The sequence below is a fragment of the Ipomoea nil genome, unplaced genomic scaffold, assembly GCF_001879475.1.
Source record: "Ipomoea nil cultivar Tokyo-kokei standard unplaced genomic scaffold, Asagao_1.1 scaffold0382, whole genome shotgun sequence".
NCBI classification, from domain to species: domain Eukaryota; kingdom Viridiplantae; phylum Streptophyta; class Magnoliopsida; order Solanales; family Convolvulaceae; genus Ipomoea; species Ipomoea nil.
The window spans coordinates 1,796,673-1,817,866 of record NW_017616810.1 but is presented as its reverse complement, the minus strand read 5'-3'; the positions used below and the strand labels follow the sequence as shown (position 1 = coordinate 1,817,866).

At 36.3% G+C, this 21,194-nt stretch overlaps 2 protein-coding genes across 2 annotated transcripts; both read right to left on the bottom strand.

The window, feature by feature from the left end:
• Window positions 1–9,721: 9,721 nt before the first annotated feature.
• Window positions 9,722–12,554, bottom strand: LOC109171972 (probable nucleoredoxin 1). The gene is made up of 4 exons (XM_019321089.1): window positions 11,798–12,554; window positions 11,104–11,583; window positions 10,543–11,016; window positions 9,722–10,459 (listed from the first exon to the last, which is right to left on the bottom strand). The coding sequence occupies exons 1-4, from the start codon at window positions 11,897–11,899 to the stop codon at window positions 9,875–9,877; spliced, it is 1,641 nt and encodes a 546-aa protein (XP_019176634.1). The 5' UTR covers window positions 11,900–12,554; the 3' UTR covers window positions 9,722–9,874.
• A 340-nt stretch (window positions 12,555–12,894) lies between these two features.
• On the bottom strand, window positions 12,895–16,599 carry LOC109171971 (probable nucleoredoxin 1). The gene is made up of 4 exons (XM_019321088.1): window positions 16,339–16,599; window positions 14,556–15,035; window positions 13,944–14,423; window positions 12,895–13,736 (listed from the first exon to the last, which is right to left on the bottom strand). Exons 1-4 carry the CDS (start codon window positions 16,426–16,428, stop codon window positions 13,065–13,067), a joined length of 1,722 nt encoding a protein of 573 aa, XP_019176633.1. The 5' UTR covers window positions 16,429–16,599; the 3' UTR covers window positions 12,895–13,064.
• Between the last annotated feature and the right edge of the window lie 4,595 nt (window positions 16,600–21,194).

The following is a 21,194-nucleotide window of genomic DNA, read 5'->3' as shown; positions in this document are numbered from 1 at the left end:
GCGGTAATGAGACAAAATTACCCCTCCCTTTTTTTAACCTAAATTTAACTACAACAATAATGGACATTTTGGACTTTATACTACTTATTCCCTTTCAATTCCCATGTATACCAAACATTGGAATTAAAATTTCCAGTAATTCTATTCCTGTAAACCAAACACTTGAATTTAAATTCCCACTTTATTCCCAGTAATTTTCTCCCACGTAATTGCAATTTCTTTCTCACGTAATTTCCCTCTTCCAACCAAACACGCTGTTAGGGTTTAGGAATACACTTTATTGGGATTGGGCTTGGATAATAAATCAATTTTTTTAAAAAAAATTAATGTATAAAAATATATGTTTATAAACTTAAATTCATAAAAATAATATTATATGATTATTAAGAAAACAAACAAATTAAGGTTCAAAAAAACAATACTCAATGTTCATAAAAACGATGTCAATTGATCTAATAGCACTTAAATATATTATTCTTTTTTTCTTTATTTATTTTTTCTTTAAACAAAATCAATGTATAAAAAATATATGTACTTTTATTACTTGTAATTAGTATTTTCACCCGTGCGATGCACAGAATGAATTTGTTGTAATATATTAATAATATTTGAGTCGATGTTTAACTATTTAAATTAGAACATAAAATATTATACAGTGCGATTAAAGTAGGGTCATTTTCATACTTTCCAAACGAACTTTAATAACTATACAATTAATTTGTTAATTGTCATATTAATTATTAGATAATGACCATGTTTGATTATTGACCAATTCGTTAAAATTTTAACAAATCCGTCATTTTAACATTTTATTTTAATCAAAACACTAAAAATATTATTTAATAACTCCACAATTTCCTCCAAACTGCTAAAAACAAAAACAACACTTATACATTTTGGGGAAAGATTAAGATTAATCTTTTTCCAAAATCCCCTAATAAATAAATTAATTTAAAAACAAACTAAAATAAGAAGCCATTAAGACTTTTTATATAAGAGCATTTTGACTTATCAATATTTGCCCACATGCATTATAGGCAAGCAATTATTTTTGAAGGAAGAGCATTGCTCCTCTTATATAGAGGAGTTCAAGAGCTCCTTTTTTCAAACATTTTTTATGTGGCACCCGATTTACAAAGGGCAGCCCGTGTGGCTCCCCTTTGTCTTTTTTTTTTTTTTTAAATATTTTATTTTGTCTATAGTTTTGTTTTGATTATTATTATATTATTATTAATATCATTATTATTGTAATTTTATTTTATTGTTATATAATAATAATAATAATAATAATAATAATAATAATATAAATTTCCTTTTAGCTATACACTTATTACTACATAATTGTAATTATACTATTATTATGGTAATGATTAGCTTGATTACAATAATAATTATTAGTCAATTACAATATTATTTGTGTAATTATTAGCTTAATTACCATAATAATTATTAGATTCGTATAGTAATAATTTGGGAGATATAAAAATGCTTTTTTATTTAATATATAAAAATTAAAATATTGAAGTATACAATTTTACTCATTTTCTTGTTCATTTTTCAAAAAATGAACCAAAAACGCAAAGACATTTTCTGAAAAATGAATCAAATACACAAACACAACTTTCTGATGTGCAGCCAAACATTGAAAAGAAAAATATTTTCTGAAAAATAACTCATTTTTCAGAAATTATTTTCCTACTTTCCAAACGAACTTTAATATCCATACAATTAATTTATTAATTTCCATAATAATTATTAGATAATAGCCTTGTTCGATTATTGATAAATTCACCAAAATTTTAACAAATTCTTAATTTTAACATTTTGTTTTTAATGAAAACACCAAGAATATTATTTAATAACACCACAATTTGCTCCAAACTACTAAAAACAAAAACGACACATGTACATTTTGGGAAAATATTATTATATTAAGATTAATCTTATCCTAAACCCCCTAATAAATAATAATAAATTAATTAATTAATAAATTAGTTTAAAAAAAAAAAAAAAAAACTAAAATAAGAAGCCGTTAAGGCTTTTTATATAAGAGTCTTTTGGCTTCTTAATACTTGTCCACGTTGATAGGCAAGCAATTATATTTGAAGAGGAGCAATGCTCCTCTTATATAAATCAGAGAAGCTCAAGAGCTCCTCTTTCCAAACATTTTCAATGTGGGATCCCACATCATTTACAAAGGGGAGCCCGGCTCCCGTTTGTTTTGTTTTGTTTTTTTTTTTTTAATTTAATTTTATTTTGTATATAGTTTTCTTTTGATTAATTATTATATTATTAATATTCTTATTTTATTTTAGTATTACATAATAATAATAGCAATATAAATTTTCTTTTAGATAATTTGCTACTGTGCAGCCAAACATTAAAAAGAAAAATATTTTCTTAATAATAACACATTTTTCAAAAATCATTTTCCTACTTTCCAAACAAACTTTAATATATATACACAATTAATTTATTAAATACCATAATAATTATTAGATAATGACCTTATTTGATTATTTACAATTCGTCAAAATTTTATCAAATTTGCTATTTTAATACTTTATCTTTAATCAAAACACCAAAAATATTATTTAATAACTCAGCAGTTTGCTCAAATATCGCTTTTTTTTTTTTTTTTTTTGAAACAAACAGACCAAATTTCATTAATAACTCATTAAACCGGAAATACACGGAGGTGGGATCACGCCCCACGAACCTGAGACAGACAAAGAAACAGTCGCCCGAGCTAATACATGAGCAACCTGATTTGCTGTTCTCTTGACATGTTGGACCTTAAAAGCGTTACATAAAATTAAACAATCGGACTCTAATATTATTGTGCTATGCCTAAGCCCTTTAAGCCAACTTAAAGCTTCTCTAGCCGCCATGGATTCTGCCATCAATGGATCGCATTCGCACGACAATCGTCCACTTTTAGCAGCCACAAAGCTACCAACGTGATCACGAACCACCGCACCATAGCCAACGCCACCAGGGAGGACCGCAGCATCGATATTGCACTTGAGAGAGCCTCGGGGTGGCGGGTTCCACTGCTGGGCAGCAACACCATCTGTCCCCCTTGTACGTTCGCTTGCATATGCCCCTTTCCAAACTAATCTCAATGCATGGACCTGTGACTTCATACCCTCGGCAGAAGGCACCATATTCCTCCAGACCACTGCATTATGTGTTTCCCACACCACCCAGAAGATTGTAGCTAATTGGACAGCAGCCTCTGCGTTTGGTGAGCTCAGAATTGAGTCCATAAACTCCTGTATGCACTGCCCATGTGAAATGTCGCTCTCCCCCCATAGCCCTTGCGCATACTGGCAGCCGCAAAATAAATGCTCCGCCGTTTCCGCCACGAACCCGCATAGTGGACAGCCCCCGCCTATCCAGACCCTTCTTGATTTCAAATTCTCACGTAAAGGCAATATACCACGAGCGCACCGCCATAAGAGGTTCTTAACCTTGGGCGGAATCGAAAGTGCCCACAACGACTTCCATGACCGGAAAGATTGGATATCCGGGCTTTGATTGTTGATCATAGTGAGAAGTCTGTAACCATGTTTTACAGTGTATATACCCCTTATATCGCCTAGCCATCTCCACAAGTCACTGAGGTGCAAATTTACTGGTGTTGCCATAATTCTGGATACATCCGCAGTGAGGAAAAGATCACGTAAAACTTCCCCATCCCAGTTGCCTTGTTCGTCCAAAAGACCACTCACGCGTGCCTCACCGAGTGCTTCAATTTTGGGTGAGCTCAGCTTAGTATTAACAGTGCTTGAAAGCCAGTCCCAACCCCAAATTTTGGTGTCCTGCCCATTGCCAATCCGTCTAGCTAAACCCAGTCGTAGAACCTTTTGACCGGCCACAATGCTACGCCATATATAACTTGGGTTAGCCCCAAGTTGTGCTTCCATGAAATCACAAGTAGGATAGTATTTGGCCTTTAACAAACGACTGACTAAAGATTCGGGATAAATCAATAGCCTCCATCCTTGCTTGGCAATAAGAACTACATTGAATTCCCGGATTCGTTTGAAACCCAAGCCGCCCCTGTCTTTTGGTTCACACATCCATGCCCAACTCAACCAATGAATACCCTTTCTTCCTTCCCCACCCCCACCCCACCAATAACGGTTCAACATCTTTTCGACAGTGTCACACACTTTACCCGGCAGCAGAAAAATTGACATGGTAAAGATTGGCAAAGCTTGACAAATGCTCTTAATTAGGATTTCTTTACCTGCCCTGGATAAATACTTATTTTGCCACGATCCAATACGGTTTCGGATCCTCTCTTCAATGTACCGAAATGTAGCAATTTTGTTTCGGCTTAGAACCGAAGGAAGGCCGAGATAACGGCCCAAATCATCCGCTACACGTACCCCCACACGTTCCGCCACTACGTTCCTCATCTCGGTGGTAGTATTCATGCTAAACACGGCATTTGATTTGTCGTAGTTTATTAGCTGTCCCGACGCCGCGCTATAAACATCGAGACATTCACGCACCCTTATAGCTTCCTGTTCGTTAGCCCTGAAAAAGAGCAAACTGTCGTCAGCAAAGAAGAGGTGCGAGATTGGCGGGGCTCCTCGCGCCACCCTCACACCGTGAATGTCACCCCGTGCCTCCGCCTGTTGGAGGAGGACTGACAGACCCTCCGCACAAAGGATGAACAGGTAGGGAGATAAAGGATCTCCTTGCCTTATTCCTCTTGTGGGGCTGGCGGAACCTATTGACTCCCCGTTCACTTGAATGGAGTAGTTAACCGAAGAGACACACAATAACAACAGGTCCACCCACTCCCGCACGAAACCGAGGGCCAACAACATGCCCTCCAAAAATTTCCACTCCATTCTATCGTACGCCTTAGCCATGTCTAGCTTCAGCGCCGTCCACCCCACAATCCCACTAGTCTTTCTCCGTAAGAAGTGACCAATTTCCCCCGCCACGATAATATTATCAGTCAACAAACGTTCAGGAACAAAAGCACTTTGTGTTCGCGACACGATCTGCCCCAAACAGCCCTTCAAACGGTTGGCCAACATTTTGGCCAAAATCTTGTAAGCCACGTTGCATAGAGCAATCGGGCGTAAGTCAGTTACTTTCTCGGGATTCTTCTTTTTGGGTAAAAGGACAATATTTGACTCGTTGAGTCCCCCAGGTAGCCTCCGAGTGGAAATACAGTTCAAAATAAAAACGGATAAGTCATGGCCAAGCACCGGCCAAAAATGCTGGTAAAAGGCCGGCCCCGGGGCCTTGTCCGGCGACATTGAAAACAATGCCTCTTTGACTTCTTGAACCGTGAACAATTGCAATAGGGATGTATTCATCCCGTCTATTACCCGCCTATGTACCCGGTTAAACAAGTCCGAATTACTGTGCTCGGAGTGAAAAATGAAATTGAAATACCTTAGAAGCTCCGCATGCATGTCTGGGCCCTCTTTCCATTCCCCTTCCGTGTCTTTCACACGAGTCAGGCGGTTTTGTCTTTTCCGGCACGAGGCTGCTTTGTCGAAATATTTAGAATTTTGGTCACCATTTGCCAGCCAAAGCTGCTTAGACCTCTGTCTCCAGAAAAGTTCCTCCTGTCTTAGTAAAACCCCCAATTCCTCTTCTGCCACCAAGAATTCCGAAATTGCACGTGGGTTTCTGTCTTCTGTCAGAGCCGCGAGCTTCTCTTTCAACACCCGTATCCGATTCCCGAATTGACGGTGATGTTCACCCCCCCCCCCCATCTCCAGATTCGTTGCCCACATTCAGCAATCCTTTGTTGAAAATCCATTCCCATTGTTCGGCGCCAAGTTGCATCGACCACCCTGGCACACCCCTCCTCAAGCAGCCATGCCGATTCAAATCTGAATGCCCTCCTGGCCGCCCTCACCGGCCTCGTATCAAGATCCAGGAAAATGGCACAATGATCAGAATTATAAGTCCAGATATTTCGCACTTCTGCCTCCTCATACAGCTCCAGCCATTCTATCGTAGCCACGACTCTGTTCAAACACTCCTCCACCCAATTATCCGTCCCCCTGCCCTTCTCCCACGTGAACCGGCCACCCGTCATCCCAAGATCAACGAGCTGGCAGTCTCCCAGGGCATCATTAAAACCCTCAATGAGAGTCCCTAGATGAGAATGCACACCCCTCTTCTCCGATTGGCATGCGATATCATTGAAATCGCCTAGGACCACCCAAGGAAGGGACGATCGATCCCTAAGTTGCCGAAGGAGGTCCCAATTATCCTGCCTACTGCCCCTGTCTGAATTACCATAAAAGCCAGTCAATCTCCACGTCGGTTTACCCGGAAGTGTTACCACCATGTCAATATGGTTAAGTGAATAACTTAACAGTGTTGCCATGCCAGTATCTCTCCAGAACAACGCCAAACCCCCACCCAAACCAACCCGTTCCACACACAACACCCCTTCGAACCCCATCTGCACTCGCAACCGCTCCACCTGCCCTTCGTCCGCCTTCGTTTCCGATAAGAAAACGAAACTGGGTTGCATCTTGGACACCAAACCCAAGAGTTCACGAACTGTCCGGGTGCCACCCATTCCCCGGCAGTTCCAGCTCAAGACGCTCATTGGGATGGGCGAGCCTGGCTCTCCAGACCCGCCGACGTCATGTTTTTTGAAGACTCACCCATCGCTATATCCACCCTCTGCACACAGTCGTTGTCCTCCCTATCCCCCCTGCGTCTCTTCAGATCTCCGTGTAAACCGACACCCTCCTCTACCGCCATGAGAGATAGAGTTTGGTCAGTTGTCGGCTCCATACCCATCGGTGATGCCTGTGACAGTGACGGCAATAACCAACGTGCGCCCACCGGCTTGGCTTGGCGACGCGGACCTGCTCGCATCCAGACTCCAAACGGAAACTCCTCCGGCTCCACCCCTTCTTCGTAGACCCGCTTGCAAAATTTTTCTGTGTGCCCCAGTAGCCCACAGCAGAAACAGAAGACACTAAGCCTCTCATACCTGAAAGTGATCCATTGAGACGAACCATCCCTCCGATTCAGCTTCATACGACGTTTCAGTGGGTTCGACACATCCAGTTTGACCCGAATTCGATAGAAACTCCGCCAGGAACCCCCAAAATTGCCAGGATCAATCGCTACGAATTGCCCAACATGGTTTCCGATCCGAGTGAGAAATTCCGTGGACGCGTAAATCGTCGGTAGACCGTGAATTTGAACCCAAAAATCAGCAGTATTCAGAGAAACCTCCTCTGGTTGCATCTCCGCCGGTACCTGATCGCAGAGCAGCAATTGATTTTCGAATGACCACGGGCCGTCGTCCAACACCCGCCTCAGATCTTTCTGGTGTGGGAATTGAAAAAGGAAGAGATTGTTCGCCAGTGATACCACATGCACCCCCATCACTGGACGTCAAACAGACGCCAGCACTTGTTGCATCTGATCGAATTTGATCACCTTGTCCGGGAGAAACTTCCCCACCAGATTGTGGCGTAACTCCGGATCCAGCACCGTCCGCAATTCAGGCGCTTCCAGACCGCTCGTCTCTTCATCGGCGATCTTGAGGTCCGCACAGCGTTCTTCGATTTGGCTCAAATCCATATTGACTCGGAACAATAGATATGCAAATATCACCAGAAGATAGATAACGATACTCACAACAGACGCCATCGGCGATATAAATGAAGGAAAAACCCTAGAATTCTAGGGAGACACTCTCCTTGACACGATCAAGGAAGAGGGGCCACTATCCACGACGGTGATCGGAACGCACGAACGGCGAGCACGATCGGATCTTACGGGAAAAACGTAGAGTCTTACCTCTCTTGCTCTATCTACTCCAGTATCACTTAAATATATTATTCTCAATTGATCTCAATCTTCAAAACAATTTGTATGTATTGTACCTCAACTTTATCCCAATAAGGCAATAAAGTCCAAATTTTTCATTTTCCTCCTCCCACGCTAAGCTAGGGAGGTAATTCTAGATACCACCCATTTAGATCTCATCTACTAAATCCAAAGAGCTCACCCACTTAAAAAAAAAAAAAAAAAAAAAAAAAAAAAAAAAAAAAAAAAAAAAAAAAAAGAGATTGATCATTTGATGTAATTTATAGCATGTCTTAAGGTAGGTAATGACCTAAAATTTCTAAGTATATCTTTTTGCTCTCTAGAGAATTGGCTTTAAAAAAAAAATTTGAATTACATAAAGGTTTATACACTCTGTTGCTTATTAAGACAAAAAAAAAAAAAAAAAAAATTAAAGTTAAGAGTATACTTCACAACAGCTAAATTGAAATATAAGTATGTACCTATTGGAAATATCTATCTTAATTGATGGAGCTGGCTTATTTACTCTTGCATTTAAAGCTTTGGGAAGAGAAGTAGCTTTCTTAGGCAGAGTTTTCTTTTATTATATCCCTTCCTAATACTTTTTATTTGCATATATATTGTCGTATAATCTGATATCCTTTGTATGAAATAATAATAAAGATAGTTTAGTTTCTCTAAATGAAAATTTTCACTTAACCATACCAATCACTCCCCTATCCGATGAGATTTTATATATAATCTGATATCCTTTGTATGAAATAATAAGAAAGATAGTTTAGTTTCTCTAAATGAAGATTTTCAACTTAGTACCAATCACTCCCCTATCCAATGAGATTTTAATCTCAACCCTTGATATATATATATATATATATATATATATATATATATATATATATATATATATATATATATATATATATATATATATATATATATATATATATATATATATATATATATATATGTGTGTGTGTGTGTGTGTGTGTGTGTGTGTGTGTGTTCAGGTGTGGTGATCGGCTTCCTATGAAAGATGGAATTTAATCTCAACCCTTGATGTAATTAAAATCAACAGCCCAGATTGGTCACATATTAAAAAAAAAAAAAAAAAAAAAAAAAAAAAAAAAAAAAAAAAAAAAACGCGGTGACAATTTGGTCTTTTTGCATCTAGGTCAAATTTAAGGTGTGTAGTTTTTGTGCTTAAGGTGATTTTTGTGTTGTGTGCTTAAGGTGCGCGTCAGTTGTTAAAACTTAAGTGCATCGATATAAAGCTTTAGGTGCATGGTTTTCCTTTTTAAGGTGTGTGATCTGTGTGCTTAAGGGTGCGTCAGTTGTTGAAACTTAATGTGCGTCAGCCTGAAGCTTTAGGTGTATGATTTTCCTTATTAAGGTGCATTATTTTCCTTCCTAAGTGTGTCATGTCGGTCTAAAGCTTTAGGTGCGTGATTTTCCTTCTTAAGGTGCGTCATTTGTTTGCTTCTTTATCCCAAAACACACCCACTATCCTTAATCAAGTTTCAACAATCAGTTGATGGATGTTTCAGTAATCAGTTAATGAACATTACCATTTACCAAAGTAGTATACAAGAGAAGAGATAACAGTCAAGCTCCTAATGACCGAAGAAACGCTTTTTTTAAAAAAAAATAAAAATTTCATTGATTTGAACCGTTGATCTAGATTTGATCAACGGCTCAAATCTAACTCCATCTTTCACCTAAGAGATCCTTTGCACCAAATCCAGCCCCTATATAACCGAGCCACCGAAATTGATTGGAATTTTTTCATTCTCTAATCTTTGTTAATCCATTGTTGTTCTCTATACAAAATGTCATTTACGAATTACGACCTAATACTATAGATTATGGGATTGGTGAATTTTATTTAACCATCCAAATTAAATGAAAGCTAGAAACAAACTAAAACTTCATTATTTAACCCAGATTACAGAGGAAGAAAATTGTGCAGCATTGAAACATCCAAGAAGAAGTGAAGCAGTATGCTAGTTGATGCATTAATCAATTTATTATCATTCAATTCTAACAAGTTTCTTTGTCATCCTTGTGTTGAGCTTGCACACTTGGGATGTAGGCCGAAATCGCAATGCCTGCACAGAAAAGACCATCCATATCCCATCTCCTTGCATCCATTGCAGAGATACACCTTGCGATGAGCAAGAGCGAGGTCGTGTTCAGTGTGGAGTTCATCTCGTTCTCCTCCTCCTCCTTTCTCCGTCTGCAACTGCAACTTCTTCACGTGCTCCTCGGTAAACGGGTAGGCGCTCGAGCCATGTGTTTCGATGAGTTGCCTGACTTGTGTATTCAATGTGAGGCCACAGGGTCCTATGGCTATGGCTGCTGGTATGCCTCCAATGGCTATTCTGAATCTTTGCAGCAGAAACTTGTTGCACTGATCACCAAAGGGGAGGGCTAGCCATGGCATGCCTGAGAAGAAGTCATCAAAGGAGGATTGATCGTGATCGCTTGAGATGAAAATCACTTCAAATGCTTCCCCATCATCTTTGGCCTTGATTTCTTGGTATGCCTTCACAAGTTTTGGCAGAAATTCTTGGCATGGAAGGCTCCATTTTGCTGCGAAGTAGAGCAGAATGTTCTTTCCAACCAGCTCCGAGACAGGAACCTAAGCAGAAACAAATAAAACCGAATTAGTAACCTTTCCAAGTTCCAACTCACTTCAATTCAGTTCAGTTCAGCATTACCTACCTTAGAACCATCCTTTGAGATAACAAAATGTCTAGCTGCAGAAACCAGGATGGATTCCAATGTCTGAGCTTCAAGTTTCGCCTTCTTCATGTTAGCCAGTTGCACGAGCTTTTCTCGTGTAAAAGGAAAGGCCTCTTCTCCGTGTTCCTCAACAAGTTCAACCACATTGGGGCTCACTGTCTTCCCATCTGGACCGATTATAACTAGCTGAGGAAGCCATTTATTCTCAAAGTACCTGCCAAGCCTCCTGCAATTCTCATCTTTAAAGGGCAATGCTAGCCATGGCATGGTTTCGAAACCTTCCCTGAACTCTTCGACTTTATCATCTAGAGACACTAACACAATTTCGAAGCTCTCCCGTTTGAGATTTTTGTATGCCTCTATTAGTCTCGAGGTAAACTTCCTGCAGCCACTGTGAGAACTCATAGCAAAATACAAACCAACTGTTTTGCCTTCAAGCTCTGACACAGAAATCTGGCAATGGGAATAGGAATGGTTACAGCACAGATCATCACAAGTTTTCGATTGATCTAATATGATGGGTTTAACAAAAAACATTACCTTATTCCCACCATTTGAGATCAAATAGTCACGAGAACCATAGACTAAGAGAGACTGCAAGGACTGATCCTTTTTAGCTCTCTCTTCTTCCTCTCTCAAGTAACGAATTCTTTCTGGTGTAAACGGATAGGCCTCGGCCCCAAAATGCTTGATGAGTCTAATGCCTTCACCACTTGAAACCTTGCCTGTTTTATCCAGTATCACTAGATGTGGAATTGCCCGCACTTTGAATGTCTGCTTGAGAGTTTTACGCGTCTCAACATCAGAGAAAGGAACTGCCAGCCATGGCATTTTCTCAAAGTAGCTGTGAAATGATGCTTCATCTTTGTCAGAAGAAACAAACACCACTTCAAACTCTCCTTTGGGTAAAAGGGCTTCATATGTTTCCACCAAATTTGTTGTAAATTGTTGGCATGGACCACACCATGAACCAGAAAAATATAAGCCTACTACCTTCCCTGTAATACAACTGACCATAACCTACAGGCAAGCACGAAACCACTAGATTCATCATGCTACACAAACACGAGAACCTGTTTTCGCATGTATCAGTTCACTACACTAGATATAGCAAAAATGAAGAAACTAAAACCTGAGATTCAGTTAAAAGAAACCATAAACAACTCTCAAGTATACTCTAACTTATTCATACCATTTACAATGTTGATGAAAACAATAAACCATATATACCAACCTGTTCGCCATTTCCTCTTCGTATGAGGTAATCTCTATCCATTGAAGACAGCAGAGACACGAGGTCACGAGAACAGCTCTTCCCATCACTTCCCTCAGCCATGTTTTGCTGATTCGTTATCTGAAAATCTGGATAGGACACTCTGTGGAGGAAATCTGCAAAGCTGATATAAGCCAAAGCGCCAGCCAATTCCTTTTCAGCCTCAACTACCCTGTGGAACAGGGCAAAGTTTTACACAAAGACATGGTAAAGACAAGGGAAGACTAGGACACATGAATATAATATAGGTCAATTTCATATTTTTTTAAGCACAATGCCTGCAGCTCACAGGTACTTGCTGCAATGGCCTCCAAATGGTTAAACCTCATATTTTAAAGAATTGTTTAGGATGTGCCTAATGATATTATATTCAAGATACTCAACTCAAGAGGGCCATATAATAGTGACAAATTCTATTATATAATTAAGGGGGCTGCCAGGGGAATCTTCATTCCTTCTGATTTAAGAATTCACAACACATTCTTCTTTTGTCTTCAATGCAATTGATTTTGCTTCATCACAAATATGCATGAAAGAATATAGTAGTAGTAACTAAAGCAATTACATCACATCTCACTCTATTCAATCCCACAATTTCCCTTTTAAAACTAGATTGTGTAAACAGCACAACTCAAATTTTCATTTAGATGCATGCCCATCACTTGTAATGTTTTGGAACTTTGCTATCAATGTTATTGGCAAAGCGGGCCGGCAAGACGGGCCAAAAAATGTATTTTCCTGAATATAAGGTACATTTTTAATATACTAAAAAAGTACATTATTTGTGTACTGAATATACATTATTTGCTAGTGTACAAAATATTGTACTTTCGGTATTCAAATAGTGTATTTTATGTACAAAAAATAATATATTTTTTATTTATGGTCCACACAACTGTGTGAATCATGGTCCACATAATAATGCTCCTTATGTGATACGGCGAGCCAACCTAACTCACTAAGCTCATTTTAACAACTCTAACTATCAATATAAATTATGTTCAGACTTCAGAGCATCTATGTCTCAATCATCTAGAGATTTGTCCAACTCAAAGACAAAACTATCAGAAAACCAGTTTTATTGGGGATACATCACACAAAGTAAGGGTTGATACAGCATTAACCTAGTACTCCGTAATAAATATGAGTATATGATGGATATAAGAATTAAACAGCTCAGCATATGCAATATGGCAATAATAACAATCCACAGACCTCGAAAAACTTCTTAAGCTTTCTTACAAACTTCACCATCACAAACCCAGCCCTCCTTTGTTTTCTCATCATCTTTCTGGCTCTCCTCTTCTGTGGGCTCTTCCTTTTTTTCTTCCAAAGCACATTTTGGGTGGAGGTCAAAGTCACAATCATCACAATAGAATGACCAACCTTGTCCCCCTTCATTGCATCCATCACAAGTATAATGCTGGCGTCTTGTAAGCAAAAGCTCATGTTCTTCATGAAGGGCATGATTCATTTTCTCAGGCCACCCCTTTGCCATCTCTTCATATTCAGCTTCAAGCTCCTTCAAACGCTCTTCCGTGAAGGGATAAGCATCAGCACCATGACTCATCACCAAATTTCTAGCTTCAGTGGTGAGAGTTCGGCCTGTTCTTCCAATGGCAACTAACATTGGGATTCCACGAACTTTGAATAGGCGACTCAAAGATCCCTTCCTATCATCGCCATAAGGAATAGCCAGCCATGGCATCTTAGAAAAGAATTCATCAAAGGAGGACTGATCTCTGTCACTGGAGATGAAAATCACTTCAAATGCATCATCCTTTGCTTTGATATTGTGGTATGCCTCAATGAGTTTTGGTAGAAAAGCACGGCAAGGAGGACACCAATGAGCAGAGAAGTATAGGAGTATATTTTTTCCAACAAGATCTGATACTGGGATCTGCAATATTTTCATCACTTATCAGAATTTGACAATTTGTAATAGCAAGGTAAGGCTTATAAATTCTGTACCAACTTCACGATAAATTCCAAAACACAACAGCAAGCACAATAAGTATATATTCATGTCAAGATCGACTCTATATGGAAGATTAGTAACACTAGCTAAGCATAAGTGTCTCAGGTACCCAAGTATCAAATATCTCACCTTCACTCCATCTTTACCAATGACAAAATCAACTTCTCCTTTAACCAAAATTGACTCTAGCGTCTGTTTTTCTTTCTTAGCCTTCTCTATCTCTTCAACCTCAGCAAACTTCTCAGGAGTAAAAGGATAGACCAGGGCACCATGCTCTTCTATGGCTTCAGCAACGTTAGACTGAAGAGTCTTCCCATCTGGCCCAATGATGACTAGGGTAGGCAGTGAACAGAGCTCAAAGTACCGCACGAGCTTCTCACAGCTTCTGTCTCCAAAAGGAACAGAAAACCAAGGCAAGCTTTTAAAAGCTTCCTTGAAAGATTCCTCATCATCATCAAGGGGTATCATCACAATCTCAAAGTTTGCATTCTTTTCTTTTAATTCCTGATAAACTTCGCGCAGCTTTGGAGTAAAAGCAGAGCTTCCACCGCACGTAGCCACTGAGAAATATAGGCCCACAGTCTTGCCTTCAAGAGCATCAACAGGTACCTTGAAAATACAACATAAATAAAATCAATATAAAGATCACTATAAAGTTGAATTCCTAAGGAGAATGCAGATTGAACCAAGGAAGGTAGGACATGGGAATCTCAATGACGAAGAGAATTTTAAAAGCCATACCTTCTTCCCATCAGCTGCAATCACATAGTCACGTGATGTCGAAACTAGGACAGTTTTCAAAGATTGTTCCCTCTTAGCTGCATCTTCTGCATCTTTGATTTCTTTGACCCTCTCTAGAGTAAAAGGGTAAGCTTCCACCCCATGCTCAAGGACAATATCAACGCCATCTTCAGTTGTTACTTTTCCACTTTCATCAAGGATCACAAGGTGGGGTATTCCCCTAACAGTGAATAATGCATCCAGCCGTTCACGAGTGACAGAATCAGAGAATGGGACTGCAGTCCAAGGCATTTTACCAAAGTATTCCTTAAAAGATTCCTCATCCTCATCAGCAGACACAAATACAACTTCAAAGTTGCCTTTGGGAAGGAGTTCATTATACACTGTTGCTAAATTTGGGGTGAATCGATGGCAAGGACCACACCACGATGCTGAGAAGTATATCCCAATCTTCTTCCCCTTCAAATCATCAACTTTAACCTGACAAAAGAAATGAAAATTCAAGGATACAACTCACCTCTTGGATATATATATATATATATATATATATATATATATATATATATATATATATATATATATATATATATATATATATATATATATATATATATATATATATATATATATATATATATATATATATTCAGGAAATAAAATTTCCACTCTTGGTTCCATATTCAATTCAGTACTTAAAGACAAGATGATTGATGTGCCAAACAAAATAAGATCAGTGAAGCATTAATTGACTATAACTGCGATTCATTTCTCATCAATGCAACCCAACTATTAGATATACTACTTCAGTAAGAATTGAAAAATAATACTCAAATAATCAAGATAGGCAAAATATTGAAGACTTGAATTTCAGTTGGCAACTAAACTACTAATAGCATAAAGTCACATAAGCAATCAATTTCAGGAACTTAATAGTGTCTGTTTGGATCTAGACTAAAAGTGTTACCCTACATCACATGGGTACATATAGGTATATGGGTTAAGCAGGGCCGGATTTTAGGCTGTGCAAGCTGGGCTACCGCACAGGGCCCCCAATTTTAGAGGGGCCCCAAATTTTATAGGTCCAATATTTAATTTTTACCTAGCTAGTTTAGAAATAAAAATTAAGAGTTTTCAATTAAACTTAAAAGGTTCTATGAAGAGATGGTAAAAATGTATATTTATTGTATTTTAACTTGGAGGTCAAAGGTTCGAAACTTGCATGTATTGATTTTAAAAATTGTGATTTTGGTAGGGCCACATTTATTTACCAGAACAGGGCCACCAAAATTTAAAATACGGCCCTGGGGTTAAGAATTGGGTGAAAGGAGACCCTCACATCAGATTCTTCCACAACTTACAGAAAATTTTATTAAAAGTCTCATAACCCAAATTTTATTAAAAGTCTCATAACCCACAGGAAACCTTAGGTAAGAGAAAGTTTAAATGTCAAGTATCGAGTTTTCCATACTTAACCAGAAACCATGGAGTTACTAAAGATTCTTCACTGTAAAATTACTATCAAACTAACAGCAGCAGCTCGCAATTAACTTCTTTACAGGATCAACAGAAATTACACACATAAGCTGATAAGAAAACACTACAAAATAGTAAAATCTCTAATTAATCGCTAGAAACAAAAACACTCACAATCAATCGCAAGAAAAAAAAAAAAAAAAAAAAAAAAAACTTACAATCAACTGATCAAACATGACAGGTCAACAAATCTAACTAAACTGCCTACTTTTCATATAGAAGAATTGGGGGAAATCCCTGAAATGAATACCTGATGACCGCTGTTCCGAATCAGAAAATCTCTGTCTGAAGAGCAGAGGATCGATCGGAGGTCGTGTGCATCGCCGTTCTGCTCCGCCATTGAAGATGCTTTTCTCTCTTCTCCTTTTCGCTTACTGAACTGGAAGATTGATTATCTGAGTAAGAAAGTTGAGAGAAACTGAGCGATGGAACGAAGAACGGAATGCGATGCTTTAAAAGGCTTCCACTGGTCTGCGTAGAGACGACGAAGACTGCGCCAAGTCTTTCCTCAAGTCTCCTGACGTGGCTCTTAGTATTAATGAATTAATTTCACTTTCGGTCCACCACTTTTGAGGTATTATCACTTTTGCTGATAACTTTAAAATATTTTTAATTTTAACGTATAATTTTGTTATTTTTATCAACTTTAGTCCTTTCAGGCAAATTAATGATAAAATATTACTAGATTTTATATTTTAGAAGTAAAATTATTATCTCAAGTACAAATCTTCAATATCTAAACTAATTTTGAGCACAATAATATTTTTTTATTTATATATATATATATATATATATATATATATATATATATATATATATATATATATATATATATATATATACACACACACACACTTGAGCACAATAATAACTAATTAATCACGTAATGTGAACATAGCTTTTTTGTTTTTAAATAAAAATTGTTTTATATACGAAGACTTCTCAAAAGTCTTCCCCAAGTCCCCCTACCCAACCCTAGCCGACCATGAATATATTTTGTCTTTTTCACGTGTATTTTCATGTGGGGTATTATTAATTGACCCGCTGGCAGGATCCACTTTACCCCCTGACGTGTCGCTTAATAGTTAAGAATAATAACATTTGTGAGTTAATGACATATATAATTCTCGATTATAGTGATTTTATTCAATTTAATTTTGAATGACTTTTTTTTTTTAATTTAGTCATCAACTTTTATGATTTTAAACAATTTAATTTTTTGTTAAATGTTCTAACGATTAGAAATATAATCTTAGGGTGCGTTTGGAAATCCGGAAAATGACTTCTGGATAATGTTTTCCGAGTTTTCATGTTTCGCAAGAGGGGGGAAAATGAGGTTAATGGAAAATAATGTCTTAGTCAAAGGAAAATAGGTATATTTTGAGGAAAAATGACTTCTCTTTTTTTGGAGGAAGTTATTTTCCAAGGGATGCGCATGCAAAACTTTTCGGGTCTAATTTTTTGCGAGCTTTTACGAGTCGACCCACTAAACCTGCAAGCTAGGTTTCATGTAACCATAGCCCGTCTCATACGGGTTGACAGGCCTCGTCGACCAGTCCGCGATAAAAAAATTAAAATTTTAAAAAAATAAGTAAAGTCTACAAATAATATTAATTTTTTATATTTAAAAAAAATTTAAAAATAATTTTTTAATATATATATATATATATATATATATATATATATATATATATATATATATATATATATATATATATATATATATATAAAGAGTGCTATTTACAGAAGGATTTTATAAAAAAAATATTGAACAATTAAAATTTTGAAGTATTCAATTCTTTTCATTTTTCTTTCTCATTTTCTGGAAAATGAACCAAACACACAAAGTTAATTTTTCGTTGTGTAGCCAAACACCGGAAAGGAAAATGTTTTCTGAAAAATGATTCATTTTCTAGAAAATATTTTTCAAAAGTCATTTACGGGTTTCCAAATGGACCTTAAATGTAATTTATCATCCTTTATCTCATTCTCATTATTAAGCTCCACGCAGAAATGTAGAATCTCCAAATAAATTTCAACCCTAAATAAATAAATATTTTCCCAACATTTCTTCCTTAATTAAGGTTCATACAAATATCAATTTAATTGCTGCAATAAGCTTTTCTGAAAACAATACTAATAGAATTAAAGAGTTCTACAGCTTCCCTCTTTAATTTAAAACACCTCCAGCATTCTCTTCATCTATCAGGAGTTTCACAATGTAACCGAGCTTTGGGTTGACCATCTTAATGCAATCGGACAATTTATATATTTCTTCCTTGGGTATTTGGACTAGCACGTTGAGAAGACAACTGCAAATCGCTCATCAGGTCTCAAACCTGGCCTAAACTTGACAAGAAGGGAGGAGAATTGGAGAAATTACTGTGGTCGAATATTTTATTTATTTATTTAGGGTTTAAGTTTATTTGAGGATGAACATCTACATTTTTGTGTGGAGCTTAATAAAGGGAAAAAAAATAAAAATAAATCATCCCAAATGAAATGAAGGATGATAAATTACCATTAGAACCCTATTTATAATAGCCAACTGACAGAACTTTTAATAAAAGACTAAATTATGTAAAATCATAAAAGTCGATAACTAAATTGAGCACAAAAAGTCACTTAGGACTAAATCAAGTAAAACCACTATAGTCGAAGACTATATTGAGTATTAACTCTAACATTTGTAGTATGGAGTATTAAAAAGTAAAAATAAAAATTGCAAATTCTATTGTGACAATTCAAGATAAATCTAAGGGTGTGTTTGGTTCGCTCCATTAAAATTAAAATTGGAATGAAAATCAAATACTTGATAACTGTAATGAGAGTGATGAAAGTATTTTGTATGTTTGGTGGTAGGTGGAATTGGAATGATTACCAATATTGATATTTAGTTGTATATGACCTTATATATGGAAATAAATGTTTAAAAAATATGAAAATAAAAAATCAAGACAATTGATCATGATATAATGGCATCCAATTCAAAGCATCAATATTAACAAAAAAAAAATCTAAAAATACTCACTAAAATTTAAAAATTAGACTATCAATAATATGGAATGATACCCTTTTTTAATTAGGGAATATAATTTTTAACTGAAGGGTTGATCAAAACTCATAGTTGTGTTTTAACAAGTTGTCAACCGTATCAAACACTAACAGGGCGTTTGGTTGAAGGGAATTTAAATTATCTTCCAACTTAATTCTCATTTAATTCCAAAGGCCACAAAATTCTCTTGTTTGGTTGAAAGGAATTACAATTCAATGGAATTGCAATTCCCCCATTTTCATGGAATTAACTGAGATTTTAGGAAGAAAAAAAGATAGTAATGAGTCAAAATTACCCCTTCCCTTTTTAACCTAAATTAATGCCTAACAACAATAATGAACATTTTTTACTTTATACTACTTATTCCCTTTCAATTCCCATGCATGTATACCAAACATTGGAATTGAAATTCGCAGTAATTCTATTCCTGTAAACCAAACACTGGAATTTAAATTCCCACTTAGTCATTCATATCCCATGGAATTGCAATTCATTTCCCACGTAATTCCCCCTCCCCAACCAAACGCCATGTAACTATGATTTTGATTCATGTTCATAGTGTGTAAACTCATGAACCAAACAAACTAAAATTATTTTTTATGAATAAAAAAATTTACAGTTATTACCCGACAATGTGTACAGTGTAAATTTTATTCATATGTAATAAACTATAATTATTTGTTGTTGCAAATATGAAATAAAAAATAATAATAAATTTAACTTATAATTTATTCGTCAAACACTTTGTGCTCAGATGGCAATCGGGTTGGATTTACATATAGGAGGTTGTGAGTTTGAGTCTCGGAGGAGGCGTCATTGACTTCTTGTGCTTAACTAGGTTGAGAAGATATGAACAGATACTACATTGTAATAGAGTCACTTGCATTCAAAAAAAAAAAAAAAAAAAAAACTTATAGTTTATTCTGTAATGTTAACATAGACTATATATTCTTCTTCTTTAGGAAAAGTAAACACTGTTTTTATATTCACACCACCCACAAATCATCCATGATCCCCAATAATTCAAGCCTTCTTTTTCCTAAATAAACTATAATTATTTGTTGTTGCAAATATGAAATAAATAATAATAAATTTTAACTTATAGACCCTGTTTGGTAAAATAATTAACTTATAGGTTAATTTTGACTTATTTGATCACTATTCGTTGTTTGACTTGGTTTAAAAATCAATATAAGTGTTTGGTTAATTAGTTTGTTGTACTCCAAAATGTTAAAATTGAAAAAGTTACTCAAAGCAACTTTTAAATTAGTTTTTTAAGAAAAGAAATTATACCAAACAGCTATCAGCTAACAACTAATTTAACAAATACCTTTCTACAATCAGTTAATATTATCAACTAATTATACCTTCTAATTAACAATTATCAGTTAACAGTCATTTATTAAACAGTGCCATAATTTATTCTGTAATGTGAACATAGACTATTCTTCTTCTTTAGAAAAAAATAAAAATTTATTCTGTAATGTGAACATAGACTATTCTTCTTCTTTAGAAAAAAATAAAAAATAAAAAATAAACACTGTTTTTATATTCACACCACCCACAAATCACATAGACTATTCTTCTTCTTTAGAAAAAAATAAAAATTTATTCTGTAATGTGAACATAGACTATTCTTCTTCTTTAGAAAAAAATAAAAAATAAAAAATAAACACTGTTTTTATATTCACACCACCCACAAATCATTCATGATCCACAATTATATTCAAGCCTTCTTTTTTTCCGAGTGGTAGGAATTCCTAGGAAAGGGAAGAGTGAAAACTGAAGTCTTATTGTTAATACTTAATAGGTGAGTTGCCTTCAGGTGCAAACAGTGTGTCCAGAAACGAATTATGAACCAATTAGCTACTCTATGTGTCTAAATTTAGGTGCACCTATACTTATAAGTAGGTGTACCCGATGAATGAATGTTAATAAGGCAAAATTACATGCACTTGTAGGTGAAAATATGTGCACTTGTAACTGATTTTACCCAGCACGTACTTTTACTTGCATATAGGGGTGGGTCGGTTCGGTTCGAGTGATACCCG

Bases quoted from the DNA above. Each gene is read 5' to 3' on its own strand.
- LOC109171971 (XM_019321088.1), bottom strand. From the start codon at position 16,428: ATGGCGGAGCAGAACGGCGATGCACACGACCTCCGATCGATCCTCTGC. The intron at 15,036-16,338 runs GTATTCATTTCA...TTCTTTTGTCAG, and splicing joins TTCGGAACAGCGGTCATCAG to GTTAAAGTTGATGATTTGAA. The intron at 14,424-14,555 runs GTATGGCTTTTA...TGTATTTTCAAG, and splicing joins TTGCAGCTGATGGGAAGAAG to GTACCTGTTGATGCTCTTGA.
- LOC109171972 (XM_019321089.1), bottom strand. From the start codon at position 11,899: ATGGCTGAGGGAAGTGATGGGAAGAGCTGTTCTCGTGACCTCGTGTCT. The intron at 11,584-11,797 runs GTTGGTATATAT...GCTTGCCTGTAG, and splicing joins GAAGAGGAAATGGCGAACAG to GTTATGGTCAGTTGTATTAC. The intron at 11,017-11,103 runs GTAATGTTTTTT...TCCCATTGCCAG, and splicing joins TCTCAAATGGTGGGAATAAG to ATTTCTGTGTCAGAGCTTGA.